Raw genomic sequence first — 23,346 nt, 5'->3', positions numbered from 1 at the left:
TTTACATTAAGCACAATACAGCAATTTATTTAGATGCTTAAATGAAGAATACAAAGGGAAATAAAGATCACAAAATTATACATACTACAACAGTGTGTCATATATTAGATGGTATAAATGAATACAACACCTTGTTGGTGTTAACTAAAGATAAAACTAAATATCCAAAACACAGCACTTCTGTTTCAGTGTGCTGCTTCAACACAATACACTTTTATACAGATCTAAAAGGTGTCAAAATTAGTAGCTGCAAACTTGTTTCTTGCATGTGATTTTTCTTTTTTAGCTTAAAAGATTTCAGAAAATGGCTCTGAAATACGTTTGTCATCAGTTGTAATGTCAAGGATATTCAGAACAAGAAAATTCTATAATACAATAGAGTCCAGATATATTTTTTTATGTTGCTGGCCTCTGTTTCGAGATTGTACAAGGTTATGTGCAAAAACTAAGTTTGTCAAAATTCATACTATAGCAGTTTCAAGCTTTTGCTAGGTAAACTAGATACAGCATTTATTACACAGCAGGGCAACACTAAAAAAGAGAAACAAATCTATGATGGGTACACAAGAACAATTTCATAAGCTTCACTTGAATAGGTCTAAAAGACTGTACAAATATACATTTCAACTATTCAGAATGATACATGAAAAAATCAATTTCCCCATAGTCTACTATACACATTGAACTGGTAGCTTGTATGGTTGGCCCTACACTACCATGTGAAAAAGGGTAATGTTTAAAAAGACATACAACTGAACATGTACAAGAGTGAAATAGATGTTGAAAATGCAGATAAAATAAACCTCTGCTTTTCTCTGTGTGCATTCTGGAGCCACCAGCTCATCCGTTTTCACATTAAGTTACTGTGCTCATCCCAGCAGGTATTCTCAAGCAAGATTAGCCAACAGCATCCTTAAATAACCACTGGAATAATAGTGGCCGCAAGCACCACATGCCATGACCTAGCACTCGAAAGGCAGTACCAGTCAGAATTTAAGCTTAGCAGTCATACTGAAATGAAAGTGTTTGGACAGTTGTAGACTGGATCATATTACTGACACTTCTGAATCGAGCAGCTCATGCTTGCTGGCTACTCAGCTCCACACCAGTTAAGCTGCTATGCATTGGTTCTGCTACTCCATCAGTCACACTGTCAAACTGATCTCCATCCTCACTGTCAATTGTGCTATTCTGCCATTCCATCTGCTGATTTGACAAGCTCTCCTCAATCTCTGATGCATTTTTCCATTGCGACTGGTCCTTAGACCAAAACTCTTCTACTTTTCCATAGGAACGATTTTTCCACTTTGACTGTTCTTCATCACTTTCAGATCCACCCCCTTTTGTCTCAACAGTCGGTTTACTGCTACCAGCATCTTCACTTTGGGAGGATTCATCTGTCCACACTTCTGGTTTTACTTCCAATGTATTATCTTCAAAATCAGAAACCTGCTGAGAACCAGGCCCACTTTCAGACTGTGAAGCTCCATCTTTCCATTCAACAGCATCATCTTGATCATCCTGATCACCTTCGCTATCTGAAACATCACCTACCAGCTTTGCTGGTTCTTCAGCAGAAATAATCTCTTCATATTTAGAGCTTTCCTCTTGTTTTTGATCAGACTTCTCTGGAGACTGTAATGTATTTTCTTCAATGATTTCCTTGGATATGCTGTCCTCTGGGTTCTCCACTATGCTATCAGAAGAGGCTTTCTCGCCGATGTCAGAAATACGTTGACCAAACGGACTACCGCTTTCATTGTATTCCTCTTCTATATTTTCATAGCTGTCTGAGGAACTTTCGTTGTCTTTTTCTAAGTTTATTTTTTTATCAACAGTCTTACTAACATTGACTCTGGAATTCTTTTCATCATGGTTTTCAAATAGCCATTCAGCATCAAAATCCATTTCATGTTTGACTTTGTTTAACTCTTTCATATTGAAACCAAGCAGCACACCAGGCTTGTATTTTTCACAATCTCTAACGCATTTCTTCCTTTTGTTACTAAAATGAGACGCAATATCAGATTTCCATAGCCACAAACTGGCAGCCAGCTTTTCAATCTCTCTCCTAGTGGGATATGGTTGCTTATTAAAATATTTTGTAAGAAATGTTTTCCTGGCTTCATAGGAATCATCTTCATGACCCTTGGGGTCCAATGCTAGAACTACAGGTTCTTCAGGCTTCTCCTCAAAGGCAGAGGGGGAGTCATCATCATCCATTTTCCTTTTCTTCATTAGTGAGAATTCCATGTGTTCGTAAGTACGTTTTACAGGTGCTACAGCTGGAGACTGACTTAGCCGAGATGACGAAGTACCTTTGTCCTGGCCGTTCTGAGTCTTCCCAACACCTCTGCAGTGAACAAGGTGCAGCGTTATAGTTGAGGCAGTCATGTTACTAGTATATACACCAAGGCAATGAATGCATTTGTAGGTTAGCTTTTTCTCAACTGGATGAACTGTCTGAATTACTTGATGCCTCTCCCGTAGATGATGTGCAAGTGCATCAGATATGGGTCCTTTTAGGATTGAAAAGCACAAAGGACAGAGAGTTTTCCCCACATCTTTTTTGTAGGGAACTGCTGCTTGTGGAGAACTTTTTACAGGTACATCAGACTTCTCCTGTATTTTCGGCTGTGGTTTTGGAGGAACCGGGGGAGTATTCTGAGCATGGTAAGCTACAGATTCAGCAGGAGCATCTCTCAGGTTGTAGGTGGTGACAAGAAGATGTATATTCGTGTGACTACCCTGCTGCAATGTCAAATCAAAGGTTAGAGTGGAATCAGTTTTAGGTCCCATTTCTTCATCAACATGAACCATTCGCATATGAGCAGCCATCTTTTCAACATCATTGAAGGTTGAACGGCAATACGGACAAGACAGACCATGTATTAACATATGATTAAGCAATGTATCAGTGGGTAAATAGCGATTACAGTATAGACATTTGCTAGTGAAATTGTGTATTTTCATTATATAGTTAGCTACTGCAGGCACCTTTTCAGCCTTGTGCTCCTTTTCAAAGTGGACACTATACACATTTTCAGGAAACAGCTCATTACAGATTGTACAGATTTTCCACTTCTGTGTGGATGATGTATTGACAGCAGAAGGACCTGTAGCAGCTACAGGAGATTTCGAGCCAGACTGACCTAATACTCTTGAAGCTGCCTGTGACTGAGATAATGACGTCTGTTTCAACTGAGCCGATGAAAGAGAAGATGAATTGGCAGACTGAAGAGAGTATCTTGCTGAGGCCTGTGATCTCTGTTCCCCTCCAAGAGTGTAAGGCCTTCCATTTCCACTTGCTGAAAACTGTTTCATTGTTTGTGATTGCTGTGGAATAGAAACTGGTGCATTACCACTTAAGTTTAGCCTTCCCCCTGGCTGACCAACATAACTTGGTGGCACTGATTTGACTCCGTAATTGTTTTGTTGTAGGTGAACATTTGACATCATATTCACTCCTGCGGAATTTAATGTAGGCTTTGGTATAGTGAGTCTGTTCATCATCTGTTGTGACGAAAGAGATCGAACACTTCCAGGGGAAAGGGGACCCATCCTCTGAGGGAGTCCCATAGGCTTTTTATCCTGTGGTTTTGGAGCTATTAGCATCAAAGGTTTAGATCTCGGAACAACTACATTAGTGTGACCTATCATTGCTGTTACCTGATATCCTATACGTTCGTGGTCTTCGATAACATGCTGTACTAAAGCTTCATATGATTTCGGCATAAAAAGGCATCGTTTGCAGTGAATACTACCCTCCTCTCGGGTACTGGAACTTAACGGAACTGCACCATTGAGTGACTTCTCACCTCCCTTTGCTACATAAGGAGCAGCAACATGCTGAAAATGTTCCCTGTAAATGTGCTTTCTAACTATTTCATACAGAGGATCTCGGTAAGTGCACTTCTTACAGTAATAAACAGCTTGTTCTACACTGTCAGCCTGCTTAGGTTTAAGGCTATCATGTTTGTTTTTATCTTTAAAAGTGCTGATGCCTCCACTCGGTGTATTGGCATTTGGAGCATGGAATATTTTAATGTGCGTTTCCAAAGTCTTTTTGTCCGCATTGAAAGTACAGTAAGGACAATTAAGGAGAATCCTATTTTCAAAGTCTTCGCTATGAACATTCCGGAAGTGGCTTTTGTACGCTGAAAAGAACTTCGAGGAAAATGGACATGCACTGCAGCAAAAGGGCTTTGTCCGATAGTCCTTAAAACAAAGAACAAAGCAGAAACTAAATATTGAAAAGCAGTTTTTAGAAAAATAACATCCATGATCTTCTCTAAACAATGTTTCTAAACAATAGTCTCAAGACCCACTGCAACAGTCTCAAAACCTTAGATTAATTTCTTCTCTCCAATTTTTGGCCTGCAGACCAGGCCCTAAAAAGTTTATCATCTGAACATACACGTGATGTGGCAAGTGCCAATTTAGAGGTCCCTCAAGAGTTTAACCTTAAACTCAGCATGCAAGGAAAAATCATAAGCATTTTTCTCCACCAGTCAAAAAAAAAAACCAAACCAGCCTCATTTCCTGCAGCTGAGCTGCATGAAAGAATTCACCATAAGCTCATTTCCAGGGGGAAAAGGCAAGCATGATTGAGTAGAATGAGACAGTATCCAGAAGACACGGGCTACTTCCCATCAAAATCTGCCAACCAGGTATCCATTACAAACTTTTATATAAAAAAACCTCCTCAAAACTTATTTTTGGTGAGCAAATGGATTTAAGCTCACAAAGTCATATACTAAGGCCACAGAAGCCCTTAAAACCACCAAGCCTTTTTCTTCTATCAAAGCACAAACCTGATTTTTAAAGCAATCTTGGATCGGGGCGGGGGGAGAGGAAGGGGGTATTTGAAAATTCCACACTTGCAGTTTCCCTGCACTCTTTATCTTTGTTACATTTAACATGTTGCCAATGCAGTTCTTGTCAACTGTTGTAACAGAAACTAAAGTTACATTCGCCTTAGAGGTAGCCACAAGCAATCTGGCATTTCAGATAAGACATGAAATTCAAATAGTTACAGACATTCATCATGAGTGTGAAAACAAGTCTTGTGCATCAAGCTACACATAGATCATCTGAAGTAGCTGGAGAGTTGTACTCTCCCTCTGCATAAGTAAGTAGGAATATATGCTTCTGTCCAGCGTCTGAAGCCTCAGACATCTGGTAGGCTGGAGACAAGATACAACAAAGCAAACTAAACAAAATCTGTCTCCTTTTATATTATAATTTTTATTCTGGAATTAACTAGAAAAAAGGACATCATCAGCGTATTTTATGGACCACAGTAACGAAGGGACATTTTTAGATTAACACTACACTAGGAATCCACCATAATACAGGTTCCCATTTCCTGTAAGAGCAATACCTGATCTTTCAGATGCTAAAAGAGGGCTTATTTTGTAGAGAGATTTCTCACCTTCTCACTGTTCTGTCAGTGCTGGTATTACTCTATATTGTACCATCAGTAGATGCTACTGCAGTGGACATGACTTGCCTTAAATGTGTTTAATCAGAATCAAGTATTATTTCCTCCCTCCACTTCTAGCTCAATTCAAATTTCCTTTATTCCTGGCTCAGAAACATCTAAAAAGTAAGAATTCCAGTGCTGTATAGAACTATATATGCCTAAACCAAATCTTGGACATAGTCAGATTCTGAGAATCTTCACATGTGGCAGACAGCTAAGAGCTACAACAATAGAGGAGAGAACAGCAGTTAGATGTGTTCATTTAAACTTTTTGTGAAATGATGAAAACAGATAATGAAACATTAAGGAAAGATATCAATAACTTTATACAGTTTGTGGTAATTTTTTTCTTTTAACCAGAAAGATGGTGAAATTGCACTAAGCTTGAAAACAGATGGGCTCTTAATATGCAGTTGTCAAAGGGTGAGTAAGATTTCTTGACCAATCAGTTCTCCAGTATTTGGCTATCCATACTACTAAGATAAAGATCAGGATTATTACTTTAAAATAAAAAAATAAAAGCACAGCTTTTTGCTGTCCCTTAAACTGATGACAAATGGAAGATCAACAGGTAAAACTGCACAAAAAGCTCTTGGCATATTTGTGAAACACCCTTTAGTACAAACCATCTTCAGAATCAGATGTGTCAACATAAACTATTACCAACCTGATTTTTTGTAAGCGATGGGTCCCACAATCCTACATCTTCCCATGTAGTGTTTTTCAAATAAAAGTCATTAGGTTCAAACTGCTTAAAATCCTGGAGAAGGGGAAGATGGGAAGAGAGTACAGAGAATCAAAACCAAAGACCAACTGCTCCCTTAAGCAACTCTCGTAAGCATCCATGCAGTCCTCTCAAGTGCTGCTGGCAAATAGTAGATATTATTAATTCAAGGAACTGTGGGTATTTAAGATGCACCTCTTTGGAGATGAAGAGTTGTGAATAGTCTCAAGATCGTAAAACACCTGAAGAACTATTTCCAATACTCATCCTCCTAATTAAACCAAGACTGTAATTACATACCTATCCCATTTTCAAAAGCAGTCATGGAGAAAAGTATTCCCAGGCTAGTGCTAAACATTTAAGATCATACAGATGCTTTACCACAACTCTAATATTTGGGGTTTTGATTGTTTGGGGGGGAGTGGGTGTGTGTGTGTGCGTGTTTGATTGGTTTTAGGGGTTTTTTACTACTTTAATTTCACACAGGAATTCAGATAAAAGTTTTAGAAGTTTGACTATGTGTATGATGTCCAAGCAGCCCAATTCCCATTAAAAAAATAATCTTATGAAGTACTTTGGCACAGCATATGAGTCAGCAGCACATAAGGACTCAAAAACAGTATTTCCACTGAAATGAATACTGTAAGTAACATTGTCCCAGTTCAGAATTTTACCCTCAAAAATTATACTTGCTCCACAAATTTTCCAAGCAGGAAGGACTGGCATTTCTTTTTCTTATGCATCTCACTTAAATGCTCTTTAAAGAGACACTAACAGAAAAGCCAAAGCAAACAGGTCATAACTTGCTGAGTACTCTAAAGAGTTAAAGTGCGTGAACTGACAGTACACAAGTTAGTGTTCAGGAGAGAAAGCTGCACTTTTGAGATGATAGTTATGAAGTTTGTCCAGAAAAGTAGCACAAATACCTTTCCCTTCTAGGAACTAACACAGGTACAGAAGTGATTCTTTAACTTGATGACCTACCGTTAGCACTGACAAACACTTAATGAAAACCTCAGAACCATCTTCTGTCCCCCAGGAACATCCTATACCACACCTAGTTTTTGCTTCATTCCTAAATGTTCAGTTAGCAAGTGCTATTTTTAAGAATCCAACATAAACAAAAGACAACCTACCTTCAATATATGTCAAGTCAGTCACATATAGCCTGAAGTGTATCTTGTCTCCACTAAACTTTCTATAGTGTTTACAGGTACATTTTACCTCAAGTTATTAAGTCATACTTTGTGTAGAACTTAAAAAGCAATGCAGGGGTAGCAATGCCTGAACAACAAGGCTCAAATGGAATCCCAGAATAATTCTCAGAAGCTGATGAGAACAGAGGATTATGGTGTAGGAACAGGATACAGGGGATTCCTTCAAAATTCACAGTACAAATTTAACATTTCGTGAAACAGGTCTAAAAAAAAGTTGTCACACACCAAAGACCTCCCAGTCCCACCAAGTTTGGAGCATTTTAACTCTAACTACAACACTTGGGAGGTATCATACTTACTTCTATATGTTCTTTACAGTATTCCAAACCAATGTCACTAAGTATTTTTTTCACAGTTTTCCGGGCCTTTCTTAAACTGCCAAGGTTGTTGACAGGAAGTTGGAACATAGTTTCTATTGAAAAAGAAAGTAAGAGAAAAGGTTTAAGTCAAATGTGTTTTGTCTGATAGTGTTGCTCTTGTAATTATTAGTAATTTTCTGTCTCATTTTACCCATATTACTTGGTATCAGAGCTGTACCATTAACTAAGAAACTACCACATTTTCTGTCTGATTTGTTTTTAAATGAGGCTGGCCATAAAGCTAGATGTTGACAAGAGAGCACTTAAAAAACCAACAAACTGATGTAACAGCTATTGCAGGAGTAATCAGCTGCATCTGGAAATAACTTTTTTTTTTTAAAGTGTTTGTATTTACATGAAATTTACCTCCTATGCTGAAGTACTTAAAACCTCAATTTATCTTTTGTGCATACATATCCTAACTGATTTGAAAATTGGTAAGTTGAGCTTCAACGTTTGTGTCAGTCTTGGAATAGATTTAATAGTATCTCTTCAGTGAGAAAGATGCCTCTTGCATTCAACTGTAGGTAGGATAAGAAATTAATACTGTTTCTTCCATTTACTGTATTTATAGCTTTAAATGGCTGACAAGCTGTTTAGCATACATTTTTCTTTTATTAAGATGGGACCTGAAAGCTTGGTTAGAGCCCTTCAGAGATATAAATCTCTGGAAAAAGTACAAGAGATGGCTTAACACCTCCAAGTGTAGCTGGATATTTTCAGTCTACAAGACAACCCTCTCTTCCAGTTCCCCACACAGAGATAGCGTATTCCAATTAAACTGTCTTTTAGTGACTAGGGCTATCCAGCTAAAAGAAAGTCTAAAATTTTAAGATATGTGGATTCCCAGATTCAACCATTACCACTAGGATTTCTTCCAAATGCTAGTAACTAGTCTTATTTTGTGTATACAGGAGTTCTCAGTCTGCATGCTGCTATCGTTATGGTAAACGCTTGCTCAGCTACAGAACCATCATCAAGTCATCTGCACTTTAAGAAGCTACAAAATGGCAGAAACGTGAAAGTCCCTGAAAACGTACAGTTATTTTGGAAGTGAAAGAGGGTGGAGCCAGCAATAAAAAGGTACGCTTTTCTCAAAGAAAAGGGGACAAAGCTTCTTAAATAGCAAGAAAGTGTCAAAAGTTGTTATCTTGTTCCCTAGGCTTTAATGGTCCAATGCCTGTTGCATAAAGAATATCACCCCAGAAGATAAAAGCTGTGGTTTTGATCATTAATATTTCCATGAGCCAATTCAGAAATGTTGCTTTGTTTGAACAATAAAAGGTTTAATTCCTATCAACAAATTAATCCACTGTAAGGCCAAAGACTACCTACATCAACTAAAAATGGACAATTTTTTTTGTTAGATGGTTGAAAGTATTTTTTAATGCTTTCACCAGAAGCCTAGAATGCAAAGTTAACAGAAGTTTGCAGCCATTAAATATTTGAGTCAGACAAAAATTCCTCCCCTTTATCATGAGATCAAGGGCAATTGCTAAGCTACAAAGAGCTTACTAAGAAATTCTCAAAGTACAAAGGATATGGGTTGTGACTACAACTGTCTCTGATCAAAACCAACCCTTCTATACGCACTATCATGCATACTCCTTAAAATATTACTCATCTGTTTACACACTAGCTTTTTTTTTTCATACCCCTACCAACTTTTACTAGGTAATGCTTTAAGACATTCACGAACAACTTAATATTCCATGATTCCCACCAACAACACCGTTTAGTTTCAGAAATAAACAAAACTGAAAAGTTCTGCATGTAACAGCGCTAATACAAACCGCTTCAGTTTCACAATCTACAGGTAGCACTGCTAGCACATTGCTAGGGTCTAGTCTCTTCAAATTCAATGAATTCAGAAATAGCTCCTGGGTAAGGGCAGAAAACTATCATGACATTTAAGACTCCTATCACAACTATAAACTAGAAACTATGTGGAAACAAGCCTGAGTGTATATATAAAGATCTACAGGAAAATTTTCAGAAGCACCAAAGCAACTCTGATAATTAAGGATTTTGGTACTTGTATCAGGCTGGCCACTGTCACAGTTTACCAGAAGCAAATACAGTGTCATTTTAACACCCCTATATGAAAAAAAAAAGTTTAGACCTTGTCTACAAATCTCAGGGATTCCAAATTACTCAGAGTATTTGCAATAATGAAGTTACTTAGACACATCATGCAAAGTGACTAATGGTAGTAATTTTCAAACAACATAGGCCAGAAAAAAAGTATTTCAATGTTCTGTATTCATTTCCTGCAAGTAACACTTGTTAAGAGAATTTAGTGTAATCAAAAACAACTTGATTTCTTCACATACAAAACTCTAAATGCAAGTTTATTAATTTATGTGACCGTAGAGATGTTTCAGCTAACTCTAGTCTCAGTGAAAAGGATGAGAATTGAAAAAAAAAAAATTAGAATTAAGTTCATATGAAAAGTAGCCATCTTCTATATCTTGACACCTTTCATTTTAGGGAGACTCAAACCCACTTTAAAAATATGAAGAATCAGCATTCTAGTGAAATACCTTATAGGTAGATTCACTTACAAGTCTCATAATATGAACCCTAATCAAGCTATGAAGAGCACTTCTACAGGCATTCTTTGCCATCTCAGAGAAGGCAAGGGTTAAATAGATCCTCTAAAGCCTCTAATGACTTTGTATGGGAAATCATGAACTGCTCTTCTTTTTTTTCATGCTGTATCCATTCTCACCTGTACTCTTTTATAATCAAATATTTCATCTGCAATTATAAGCAATATCCAGGCCTAACACATTCTCCCTCTCTATGCAAGAGTGAATGTGATTGATCAAATAGTTAAAGTGATTCATGTCATCCTTTCAGAATGCTACTCAGTCCTGCCCAGTGAATTATTTTTAATCCTCATTAAAATTTTAGGACTAGGAAATAAGGTTTGAATCTGAGTTTCTAACTTCTTGTTACTTTGAAAACTGACTCAGGCAAATCAGTTATTTTACTGAAATCTGCATTCGAGCTTATGGTTCCCTTATCAGATTTTCTGATCAAATTCTGAATTTATCCACATGTCCCTTTCCTCTTTCTTGTATTAAGAGCTATTTCTAAAGGCACACATTGAAGAGAAGTTTAAGAAAAACACTTTCAACATACATAAGATTTTATAACTCTGTACTGTGTATTAGGCTTTGATTAAGTTAACTACAGAATGTGTCAAGTTCCGCCCTGCTTTTCTGCCCGTACTGTGGTATGAGTTTTACTGTGTAAGCACCTCTGGGCAGAAGCTATATCCTCTTATTTGTACAATTACTTAACATGCTTTTGAATGAAATAAAATAAAAACAATACCATTTATGACAAAGTATAAGCACATAAATGGTGGAAAAGCTTTTGAAAACAGTAATGGATATTTACCTTGCAAACAGGAATTTGTATTGAGAAATTGTTGTACTAAAAAAATTAAGACCACAAAGAGTACATTTATATATTTCAGGGCAATGTTACAATTAGTTTAGTTACTTCAACAACTAGAATTAAAATCTCCTTGACTAAAAATATTATTTGAAGGTTGCAATTTTGCTTCAACTGTAAAAAGAACATCTAATATAGCTTAAAGTTGAGCCAGGTCCATTTTAAAGACATGAATAGTAGTTGAAAATATTTAACAACAGGGCTGAGGATCAGCAATGCCAATTTTGTGAAGTATTAGTAACAAATTAGTTTAAAAGATGGTGAAGACTAACGGGAAAAAACGCTGTTGCCTAAGAATTTCAGCTCCTAACTAGCCTACTGATTAATGCAAATGGTTTAGTTAGGTTGTGTCCTATTTGCAATTTCCAAGTAGTACCATTTTCTCTATTTTTGATCTGGTTGAAATAGTAAGTGCAGCTTAACATTTCCAGATGGAAAAAGCAACTCCAGCCTGCAGTTTCTTCTCCTAGGCCAGTCACTACGAAATAGCTTTCAATGCTGAGCCCACTGTCACTTTTTTCATGACTTAAAACAGACCTGACTTGTGTGATACTAGAACTGCATTAATAGGAATACAAAAAATACCACACAGCACACAGAGTGGATTTATATCCCTAAACACAGATCACAAACTGGAAAGAAAATATGCTTCCTTAACATTCTATTCCCTCTCTTCCCTAAACAGAATTGCAAACTATGGCTCTGAACACTAAGTTACAATAAAGTAACACAAGTTTGCTTTCAAAGCACAGCATATTTTTTTTTTTAACTCAAGAACATCCGTTTCTTGAAAGTTCTTGCTGCTGCAGTTCATAGAGCCAGAATGAAAAATATTTATGTAGCCAAGAAATTAATCATGGCTCCTCTAATTCCTTTTCTGTAAGAGCAACTGAGTAAGTGTTGCTCTCACTGTACTGCACTGGTTCAGTAATGCTTCAGTAGCTTCTTCGTAGCTACCTGTATGCTCAATTTTTTCATCAAAAATTATATGAAGCAGCATAGTCAAGCATGTTCAGGATTTGAATGAATATTTTCAAGTGAACTTCAAATCCAAGGAGATAATGTCCTAGTAATTTTATTCCAGAATAACCCAAGTTATTAATAATCAACTGTAGTAACATCAGTGCATGAAAACATTACATTTTAAAGCTTCTAGTAAGCTGTGCTGTTTTCTTCAAAACCAAAGTCCCCACTTAAAAGCGTATACTCCTTTTGCTTGTAAAGAAACCATTTTTTTTCCTCATGACAAAGCAAGAGTCAGTACAGTTTGTCTTCAGGCAATTAATAATTGTAAACTTGAAAGTCAGCCACAAGTCTCAAAGTAATGCTTATTATCAAATAGCTTATTTTAGTACAAAATGCCACTAACAACTTCTTCACCAAAAGAATAAAATGCTTTCTCTTAATTACTCTGTCCAATATACCTAGACATGCCAAATATACCATGAGAGATATATATATATTGCCTGTCTCACAGTCAAGTCTTAAAGGCAAGAAATTATCAAGATCTTCCTATCACAACACATCATAATAGAGGACATAATTAGATCTTCCCATCTGAAAACTGAAGATCAACCTTTGCAAATTCTGCTTGATAGCTGAATCCAACTCACCTAATCTTAACAAAGAACTCATCCTTAAGCAAATACAGTTCATTTTATTTAGGAAGTTTCTTGACCATTTAATCGTAATTAGTGGAGAGCCAGATGCAGTCTGGTATTATTATGGTTTGTGACTACAAAAAGAGCTTTTAGCATCTCCATTCATTTCTATTTACAGCAAGTAAATCAAATTGTAATTGCAATATACGCAACACACTGCCGGCACATTCTTGAATGTGGACATTAAAACAGTTGGGATTAAGAAGCATCTCGAATAATCATTTAGACATTAATGCTATTCGTGAAATGAGGTATCCTTTATCTGACCAAAAGTTGATGTTTAAGAGAGGACACCTGGAACATCTCTTCTTCACTGTAAGGGCTTCTTCTTACTGCTCTGAAGCTTAGATCCAAGTAATTATTTTAACGAACACAATACTAAGGAATGCAGCAGCCAGTACTGACAAAACCCACTAGTGCTTTCATCTGAAACTAAAGCTACCGCTACATCCAGCGTCCCCCACAGTGAAGGATGCCCATAATAAAGGGTCAGAGGTCAACTGACCCTTCTATAAAATAGTTTACTTTAATGCTGTTTCTCCTGTTTTTCTACTGAAATGCCAAAAGTGAACGGTCTTAAATACACTGCACTTCAGTGAAGACAAATAAAAGGAACAAGCCTTTTCACTAGGCACAAGCAGCTCAAGTTTTACACATCTATCAGTTACCAATTCCTGATGGTTGAAGAAGTGCTACTTACCTAATATTATAAGCTCAATACAGAACTTCTCTCCAAGATCTCAAAGTAGCTTTCAAAAGAAACTCAGCAGAATTTTCTTTTAATAAAGGAGGAATTAATTTATCCTGAGATGATACCACTTAATCAAATGACAATTCCAGCCCAGGATTCTAGTTAGCAGGACATCCTGTATTTCCATCTATTCTGTTTTATAGTAGCCAAGGCATAGTTAATTTTTATTATTTTCCTGTATGGTTCTACTCTATCCTATTAATTCCTGCACAATACCTAGGTATTTCATAGAATCATAGAATGGTTTGGGTTGGAAGGGACCTCAAAGATCATCTAGTTCCAAACCCCCTGCCATGGGCAGGGACACCTTCCACTAGACCAGGTTGCTCAAAGCCCCATCCAACCTGGCCTTGAACACTTCCAGGGATGGGGCATCCACAACCTCTCTGGGCAACCTGTTCCAGTGTCTCACCACCCTCATAGTGAAGTTCTTCCTCACATCTAATCTAAATCTACACTCTTTCAGTTTAGAACTGTTAGCCCTCGTCCTGTCACTACACTCCCTGACAAAGACTCCCTCCCCATCTTTCCTGTAGGCCCCTTTTAGGTACCGGCAGGCTGCTATGAGGTCTCCCCGGAGCCTTCTCTTCTCCAGGCTGAACCACCCCAACTCTCTCAGCCTGTCTTCATAGGAGAGGTGCTCCAGCCCCCGATGATCTTGGTGTGCCTCCTCTGGACTCGCTCCACCAGGTCCATGTCCTTCTTATGTTGGGGGCCCCAGAGCTGAACACAGTACTCCAGGTGGGGTCTCACGAGAGCCAAATAGAGGGGGACAATCACCTCCCTTGACCTGGTCACGATTCTTTTGATGCGGTCCAGGATATGGTTGGCTTTCTGGGCTGCAAGCGCACATTGCTGGGTCATGTTGAGCTTCTCATCAACGAACACCCCCAAGTCCTTATCTGCAGGGCTGCTCTCAATCCACTCATCACCCAGCCTGTATTTGTGCTTGGGATTGCCCCCACCCATGTGCAAGACCTTGCACTTGGCCTTGTTGAACTTCATGAGGTTCATACAGGCACACCTCTCAAGCCTGTCAAGGTCCCTCTGGATGGCATCCCTTCCCTCCAGTGTGTTGACCACAGCACACAGCTTGGTGTCATCGGCAAACTTGCTAAGGGTGCATGCAATCCCACTGCCCATATCGCCAACAAAGATGTTAAACAACGCTGGTCCCCATACTGACCCCTGAGGAACACCACCCATCACTGGTCTCCACCTGGACATCAAGCCATTAACCGCAACTCTTTGAGTGTGACCATCCAGCCAATTCCATAGCCACCAAATGGTCCACCTGTCAAATCCATGTCTCTCCAATTTAGAGACAAGGATGTCATGCAGGACAGCATCAAATGCATTGCACAAGTCCAGGTAGATGATGTCCGTTGCTCTTCCCTTATCCACCAACACTGTAACCCCGTCACATAAGGCCACCAAATTTGTCAGGCACAATTTCCCCTTAGTGAAGCCATGTTGGCTGTCACCAATCACCACCTTAGTTTCCATGTGCCTTAGCATAGTTTCCAGGAGAATCCGCTCCATGAGCTTGCCAGGCACAGAGGTGAGACTGACTGGCCTGTAGTTCTCCAGGTCTTCCTTTTTTCCCTTTTTAAAAATGGGAGTTACGTTTCCCCTTTTCCAGTCAGTGGGAACTTCCCTGGACTGCCCCAACTTCTCAAATATGACAGATAGTGGCTTAGCTGCTTCATCTGCCAGTTCCCTCAGGACCCACAGATGCATCTCATTGGGTCCCATGGACTTGTGCACCTTCAGCTTCCTTAGATGGTCTCGAACCTGATCTTCTCCTACGGTGGGCAGTTCTTCATTCATCCAGTCCCTGCCTTTGCCTTCTGCGACTTGGGCGGTGTGGCTGGAGCACTTACTGGTGAAGACTGAGGCAAAAAAGTCGTTGAGTACCCCAGCCTTCTCCATATCCCAAGTAACCAGGTCTCCTGTTTCCTTCCGGAGAGCGCCCACATTTTCCCTAGTCTTCCTTTTATCACCGACGTACCTATAGAAGCTTTTCTTGTTGCCCTCGACATCCCTGGCCAGATTTAGTTCTATCAGGGCTTTAGCTTTCCTAACCTGATCCCTGGCTACTCGGACAATTTCTCTGTATTCTTCCCAGGCTACCTGTCCTTGCTTCCACCCTCTATGGCCTTCCTTTTTGTGTTTGAGTTTGACCAGGAGCACCTTGTTTATCCACGCAGGCCTCCTGGCGTTTTTGCCTGACTTCCTCTTTGTTGGGATGCATCGCTCCTGAGCTTGGAGGAGGTAATCTTTGAATATTAACCAGCTTTCTTGGGCCCCTCTTCCCTCCAGGGCTTTATCCCATGGTACTCTACCAAGCAGATCCCTAAAGAGGCCAAAGTCTGCTCTCCTGAAGTCCAGGGTAGCGAGCACCCTCCTCGCCACCCTAAGGATCTTGAACTCCACCATTTCATGGTCACTGCAGCCAAGGCTGCCTGTGAGCTTCACATTCCCCACCAGCCCATCCTTGTTCATGAGAACTACAATTTAATACATTATAGAACTTTCCTTTTAAGGGAATGTGCATCTGTAGACTTACTTTTCTGTGAATGTGTGAAGACAATCACATATATGTTCAGCAAAAATAATTCTACAGAGAAACATTGAGCATTTTTTTATCCTCATTAAGTAACAGGAATAATGAGATCTGCCTCTCAGTCAACCAGTTATTTTCAAGTTCATGATTCAACATAGTAAGAATTAAGTTTGTGTCTGCCCTTCTGTTTCCTACTTCTAGACTTGGGTTCCACCTACATATACACTGGCAAGCCCTTGTTCGTAAGTTGAATTACACATCAATCTGAAGTGCTGGGCAGAGAGAATAAATCATTACTTAAAAACAAGACCAACAATGTCCTTACTAGGAATATCCAGGTAGTATCTTCAGGTGCCTAAGAAAATGGATTACTAACCTAGTTATAAGAAATTTTGAAAAATTAGACTGATTTAATAAGATCTCACCCATCTTTAGTGTGCTTGTACATAAAATGTCTGACCGTACCAGTCACAAAATAATGGTAAAGTAAGCAGGCTACCTGTGTAAGTAGTATTTGGAACTTCTTTTGCTCTGTATTTTTGCAGTACCTAGCATAAAGGTGTAGTCCACAGCCAGGTACTGATTCCTAGAATAATTCAGTAGCGAAACGTTAGCAGAAAAGATAAGCTATAGAAGAGCAAAATATCATTACTGAATTATAAATACTGTACTTCAGTTTTCATTTCAGAGTCACACTTTGGAGATGCAAAGACCTATTTTAGACAAACTTCATGCAGTACTAATTCACTGCTATGGGTTACAGCCACTATGCAAAGCATGAACAAAAAGCTAAGACAAGTTTCCTAGCTAGTGCACACATATTAACAAAAAGGCCTGAATGAAGTACTCTCAGATCTTCATCCAAAAATCTGAAGGGGGGACAGGGAGGGAAGGTTTTGTGAAAGAGCAAGGAATACTTGCAAGGTAAGCAGAGGAACGACAGTTAAGAGACTTCAAAAACTCAATACCATTTACAAAGTGTGTACATGGTATTGTGCTTGAGAGAACTGAAGCACTGTCTTTGGCTTTTAACAGGCTACAAGAGTCCCAGGAAAGAAGAATTTAATCTCAAGTGCAGTTCTGATATGTGCATCTTATAACCTCAAAATTAGGGCATAAAATGACTACAAAGACTGCTGAACTTTGAGAAGTCTACAGGAACCAGCAGTTCAGTTCACTCAATAGAATCACATCCTGAAATGGGAACAGGCCAGGACATAATATAGGCTGATTGATTTAAATTAATAATTGTCCAAGTTTTAGAAAGCAAGTAAAACTGCAGGCCAACAGAGGCAACAACATTGTGCCTCGTTTGTTTAAAATCAAAGGCTTCTTCAGTGTTTTCAAAGAACTCAGGTTCACTGCTGTAATAAAAAGGGACCTCACTTCAAGGTTAGTATTGCTTCACAGCAAAAGGCTTTTTCCCTCTGCTGAATCTTCTAATCTTGTTAGCCATAGTTGATAAAAAAAAAATACTAGTAGGGGAAAAAATTGTGTAACACCTTGAAATGGTCCCAGGAGCACTAGTGAGAACAGTATTCATGAAAAAACCATAATTTCTGCTTAGTTTCAGGACCTTAACAGTGCAAATATCCTAAGACACAGGAAATCAAGACTTCTAATTTTTATGGCATGACAAAAAAGCAGGAAGGAAACAAGGTCTAGCCCCAAAATTAACCACCACATAGTCACAGAGAAGTTTCAACAAAGCCCAAATTCTTCAACATAACACTTTTTCTTTTAAACAGTTTTTAGCATTTAGATAGACTTGCTGTGATTTTCAACTCCAAATTACCTCTTCACCAACTTGCTACTCTTACTAGCACTTCAAATTCCAGATGGAAACAATTGCAGTCACTATTCTAAAAACATCCAGAATGTGAAGTCTGACACATCCTCCTGTTATGTTACTCTAAGTGATTTTTAAACCACTTTTAGCATTTAATAAAAATAAACTATCCTCACTGTACCAGCTCCAAGCACCTCAAGTTAACATGGCCGTGCAGTTCAGCCCTTTAACACATCAGTTACCAAGGGACTGGAACCACCTAGAAAACTGAGTCAAAAGATGAGTTAAAAAAAGGTCACTGTGCAATTATTTGGAAAATTAATTCATGTAAAATACAATACTGCATGCCTGTTTGAGAGTTCTATATTGCAACAGTTAACGTTTTCTTATGCTACATATTTTTCTCAGTGCAAACAGTCCTCCCTTATGAGGAACTTACTGATCTCGTACACAATACATGGTATTCACAAGTTGAGAACTATGACCTTACAGGAAAGTATGCACCCAGGAGAGAGATAAAGAACACAAGAGGCAAAACCAGCAAAAACCCCGCATCAGTCAAATTATCAGAGGTGATAAAAAAAGAGTAAGCTTCCACCTGTCTTTAGACCCCCATAACTGTTTCTATTTTAGTGTAACCAAAACCTTAATTCTCCAGTAGGTCTTTTGGACCTCATCAGAAGAGCTGCTTTGCAGCCTGCTACCTTTGATACCATCAGGTAACAGCTGTTAAGACTGTTTCAGTTCTGCCAACTTTATCTAGAACAATGAAACAGAGGATCTTCTAGTGTACAGCTTCAAAGCACCCACAAGGTAACAATGCTATTCTGATTCTGGGAAAGATGCATCAGTTTCAGAACAAGACAGCCTCTTCCTCTCATCTAAAACCTTCAGCAAATATTCCAAATCTGCCTCCTCATGTTATTTTCATTTTTAGACAACATTATTCCAAGTGCTTACTATGCTTGTTTCATGTTTGAGCTTTGTTAAAGTTCTAACAAGCAACAAGTATAACATATTTCTAGTGTCACAGTCTTGTTAGTGAAACGGTGTTTTTAATCCAGAAATAGTTTAAAGACCTAAAGAAATAATCTGGAGGAAAATCTTGCTGTGTAAAGGAACCAAGACAGCACCAGTCTAGGTTTTCTAGAAAACCTACACTAGGTGTTCTTCTCTTTATGCTTTACTGAAAATTACACCATTTCCTGACTACCACACTGTCAGTTTGTACCATTAGGAAAGCCTTCCGTGACCAGCAAGCACAAAATTGTAGGCAATCCTAAACATTTCATGGAGGAAGAAGTCTTCACTCAACAAGGTTTGTAAAAAGCATCACTGAAATGGCAAGTAAAAAACAGTTATGGAATCCCCAAAAGCTATAAACAAAAACCCCCTAGTCCTTACTGCATTTTAGACTTATTCAGGCATCTCAAAGCTGTATGAGTAGGCTAGGTATCCTAATGGTCTTTACAGTGACCACTGATTCTTCTGAAGTACCTGTTCACTGGTAGAACCAAGCCAGTGCAATACATGAATTTTTTTTAATTTTTTTTTTTTTAACATACAAGAAAAGTATGATGTCAACATTGCTAATGATACTAGAGGAATAATTGGAAAGTAACTATCTGGCTATTCCATTTATTTCCTTTGAAAATTTTATGAACATAGTTCTAAGTTTATCTAAGTTCACAGAGCTGAGAACAGTTACAAGCAGCAGTCAATCAAGAAAAGGAAAACTACAAAATTAAACTTTCATAGTGAGTATTGAGTGAAAATTAGGAATGAAGGAGAGAGAAAAAAGTTATAGAAATAAAAATGAGGCTCCTGGAAGCATTTTTTTTTTACATGCATTTATCAATTTTCTTGACATACAATTTATTTTACCAGCTGATGATTCCCCAGGCCTACAATGAAAACCTCACAGGAACACAAAGGTGGAAAGCTGGTAACTCATTTTGAGAACATTTTCCCCTCACAATGAAATACATAAAGTTACTACTCATAATAAGCAACATTTATCCCTCACTCTACCCCTTAAACACTGTAAGTTTATTTTGGGGGTCAATTGAAAGGATCAGCACTAAGAAGAAAAACTTCATGCATATTATGTTGACTATTTTGGTTTTGTTGAGTAATAAAATTATTCAGCCACATTCACTATGCAGCCATATAGGAGTTATCAGTCTTATTAATCACACAATTCTTCTCTTTGTTATTGTGGCTATGTCTTTCCAGGCTGCCTCATCATCACCCATCAGTCAAAACAAGGGTGCCAAAACACTTTCATGGAGTAAAAAACCAACCAAACAAAAAAAGTGTAGATCTTTAATCCTAAACCAAACACATTAAATACAGAAAATCCAAAAGATGCAGACAATTGAATCAGTTTCTCATTTCCAGATAGCTAGTTCTTTACTACTGTTTGGAAGAGGCACTATTTCACCAAAGATTAAGTGTGACAGCCCTTTCCCCTCAGTGTTTACTGTGAACACCCTGCAGGCGAAGTCTTCCAAGAAGGGCTGCAACATCCCCAGCTGTAAAGATGGGAGCAAACTACCATCATGTGTGCAAAGACACCACCCCTTTTACTCTAAGGGCTCAAATTTCTAAATGGACTAGAAGGACTTCCAAAGGACTAGACTCTCATCCAGTATAAATCCACTGCCAGTTCATAAACCTACAACTAATGTTTTAGGGCTGCTGCTGCAAAAAAAAATTTTATAACTCCAGATAAAAAAATCCTATATAAAATTTAATTAAAATGCAACTTTAGAAGGGGTCTTCCTACTGTAATGTAAATATCTACTGTTTGTCAGTTTTTCAGACTTGATGCCAAGGTGTTGGCTGAATTTATCAAATCAAATGTGATGCCAACTGATTTGATGCCAACACCTCAGATCTAATGACACAGAAACGTGCATCTCAAACTGACGGCTTCTTAAAAGCATTCTGTGAAATTTACACTTCCATGCAACTTCTCTTAAATAATTTACCTTGGAATAAAACTGGGGATGCAATTACAACTATATCTTGGGCACATTATTAGAAAGAATAAAATAAAACATCAGTTTTACCTTCTCTTATGAGCACGTTTGGTTGACCCTTCCTTTCCTACTGCTCTCATTTACTCATATTATGAAGACTGAGAAAACCTGAACTTTTTGGTGATCTGAAACACAGTATTATCAACTGTACTGTTGAAGAAAGTATTAGGTGTGAGCATGTGTACAAACCAGACAATTTTATAAGCAATGCGTAAACCCAGCCTTTTCTATCCCATTGTGACTTTGAGTTTGTCTACATCTATACTCAGATCAATCTTGTTAAAACAATTAGCTCTGTAAGAACAACAGTTCATTAAAGCAGATTTCCTATAAATTTGAAACTAAAAGATACTAATATTTTATTTCTGCACATGCTTATAAAATTGAACTGTTCTTACTCTCTCCTTTCCCCTCCCCCTCATCATCCCTCTGCTGCTTCAAAAGGTCCATCCTTTCGTCGCTCTTTCCCCCTCTCCTCCTCATCCTTTCTTTGCTGGTTCTTGGCCTTCTTGGTCCTTACCTCGCTCATTTTCCCTCTTCTCATCTTCCCTGCGCCAATTCATAGCGTCCACATTCTTTCGTCGTTCTCTCTCATCCTGTCTCCACCGCTTCTTGATATCTTTGTCCTTAACTTGCTCATTTTCTCTCCTCTTCTCATCATCCCTGTGCCATTTTATCGTTTCTGCATTTTTCTGCGGCTCCACGCTTCTTTTGAGATAGTCTTGTCGCCTCCTCCTCTTTTTTAACATATCCCTTTCCCTGGCACGAGCCTGCTTTTCTTTCTGGGAAAGAAAAGCTTTACGGGGCATCATGAGCTGCTGCTGTACCTGTAATAATATCGTATCCATGGAATAATATACTATACATGCACTCAGTCAGGCACCAACAACTCATTTGGAGCTGAATACTTTGAATACTAAGCCAAGATAATTTACTGCTTCTTCTCTTTCCTTCATAACCCTCTGCTAAGCTCCATATTAGATAATGACAGGCAAGTTGCTATGTTCAGCTCCAGGCACAACACCTAACTGGCACCTCTGCAGTTGGCGCACATCCAACATTGAAAAGTCAACCCCCTAAAATCCCAGGCCTAAGCAGTAGGATTTCTTTCCCCTCCCCCTTACAACTCCTCCTCCCACCAAGTCTTTAGCAGCCACTTGGCATTGCTGCATCCAATTGAAGGAACAGGCTGATAGAGTTGTGAAGGAAACTTGTGAATGTTCAAACCTTAGTTTCTTCTCTTACTGGAGATCTACATTTAATGAGACTTAAAAGTGCTTATTTATCTTTCAGACCTCCATTTCTACCAAATTTGGTTGAAAATGGCCAACTTTTTTCTTGGCTGGGAGGAGGGAGCAGGGAACAGGAGACAAGCCACAATCTGAAAAATTGTATAAGCTTTGTTTCCTCGGGAAACCTGGCCAAAACATTTAACTGCAGTTAACAAAGTCAGTCCTGACTCATCTACTCAAACCTCCTCCAAGTATGTTATGTCTCGCTATTCACAAGAACAAAGGAAAAAAGAATGTGACTATTTACTTGGAGTTTCTGATGACAGCATTCCTGATGAGTGGGGCTTTTTGGTTTGGTTTGTTTTGAAAGGGGTGTCAATGAAGACTACCTTTTAACAAATTATTTTACTTTTGGTCATTTCTCTGTAGTCATCTGACACATTCACGTCTTTAAATTTACTGGCGTTAATACCTGCAATTTTGAAATCATGGAAAACAAAACAGACCACAGAATTTATACTATTACTAGTATCCTTTAAATACTCTTCTGTACACATTGAGCAACATTTCAGAAATGTCAAACTGCAGTTGTGGCCCAGGTTTGGGTATTTTTTTTGTCTGTTTTTGAATTTTTGTTTAGAAGAGAGTTTTGCAGAGGTCTAATCAAAATGAAAACTGCAGAAAGGACAAAATTACTAGATTAGAATACTTAAGCAAAGCCTAAAACAAAATGAAACAAATGTACTTTTAAAATTTAGCTACCTTATGGAAAGCACTTGTTCCCAGCATGCAATACTCCATCTTTTTCCTACAGAAAAAGCAATGTTTCAAACCCTTATTCTAAAAGCTGTTCCTTTTCCCTACATAACATACCGCCCCACACGCTTAAACACACTACTCTAGTCTGTTGCCTTTGTTAGGTATGTATCATGATCCCATGGTTTTCATTCCAATAATTCAACCCCAAATTTCTTAATATCCATAATAGCACTAAAAGGGAAGGGCTGCAGCAGAGTGAAACAGCATAATCAAAAAAATGCATGCAGTTTGGTA

The 23,346-nt window shown here is 38.4% G+C and overlaps 1 protein-coding gene across 31 annotated transcripts in view; it reads right to left on the bottom strand.

Moving 5' to 3' along the window:
* ADNP (activity dependent neuroprotector homeobox) overlaps positions 1-23,346 on the bottom strand; it is a 35,350-nt gene continuing 12,004 nt past the window's right edge. For 24 of the 31 annotated variants that reach the window (XM_052787464.1, XM_052787471.1, XM_052787536.1 and 21 more), the window contains 5 exons: positions 23,056-23,101; positions 21,582-21,888; positions 7,726-7,838; positions 6,153-6,245; positions 1-4,218 (listed from right to left, as the gene is read on the bottom strand). In XM_052787464.1, coding sequence (XP_052643424.1) covers positions 1,078-4,218; positions 6,153-6,245; positions 7,726-7,838; positions 21,582-21,888; positions 23,056-23,094 — 3,693 coding nt within the window. In that variant the 5' untranslated portion in view covers positions 23,095-23,101 and the 3' untranslated portion in view covers positions 1-1,077. Of the gene's footprint in view, positions 4,219-6,152; positions 6,246-7,725; positions 7,839-21,091; positions 21,187-21,581; positions 21,889-23,055; positions 23,102-23,346 lie in introns of those variants that run through there. The other 7 variants (XM_052787668.1, XM_052787677.1, XM_052787630.1 and 4 more) reach the window with 2 other exon arrangements.

Source organism: Harpia harpyja, chromosome 1, assembly GCF_026419915.1.
Source record: "Harpia harpyja isolate bHarHar1 chromosome 1, bHarHar1 primary haplotype, whole genome shotgun sequence".
Classification (NCBI taxonomy): Eukaryota; Metazoa; Chordata; class Aves; order Accipitriformes; family Accipitridae; genus Harpia; species Harpia harpyja.
This window is presented reverse-complemented; position numbering and strand designations above follow the sequence as displayed.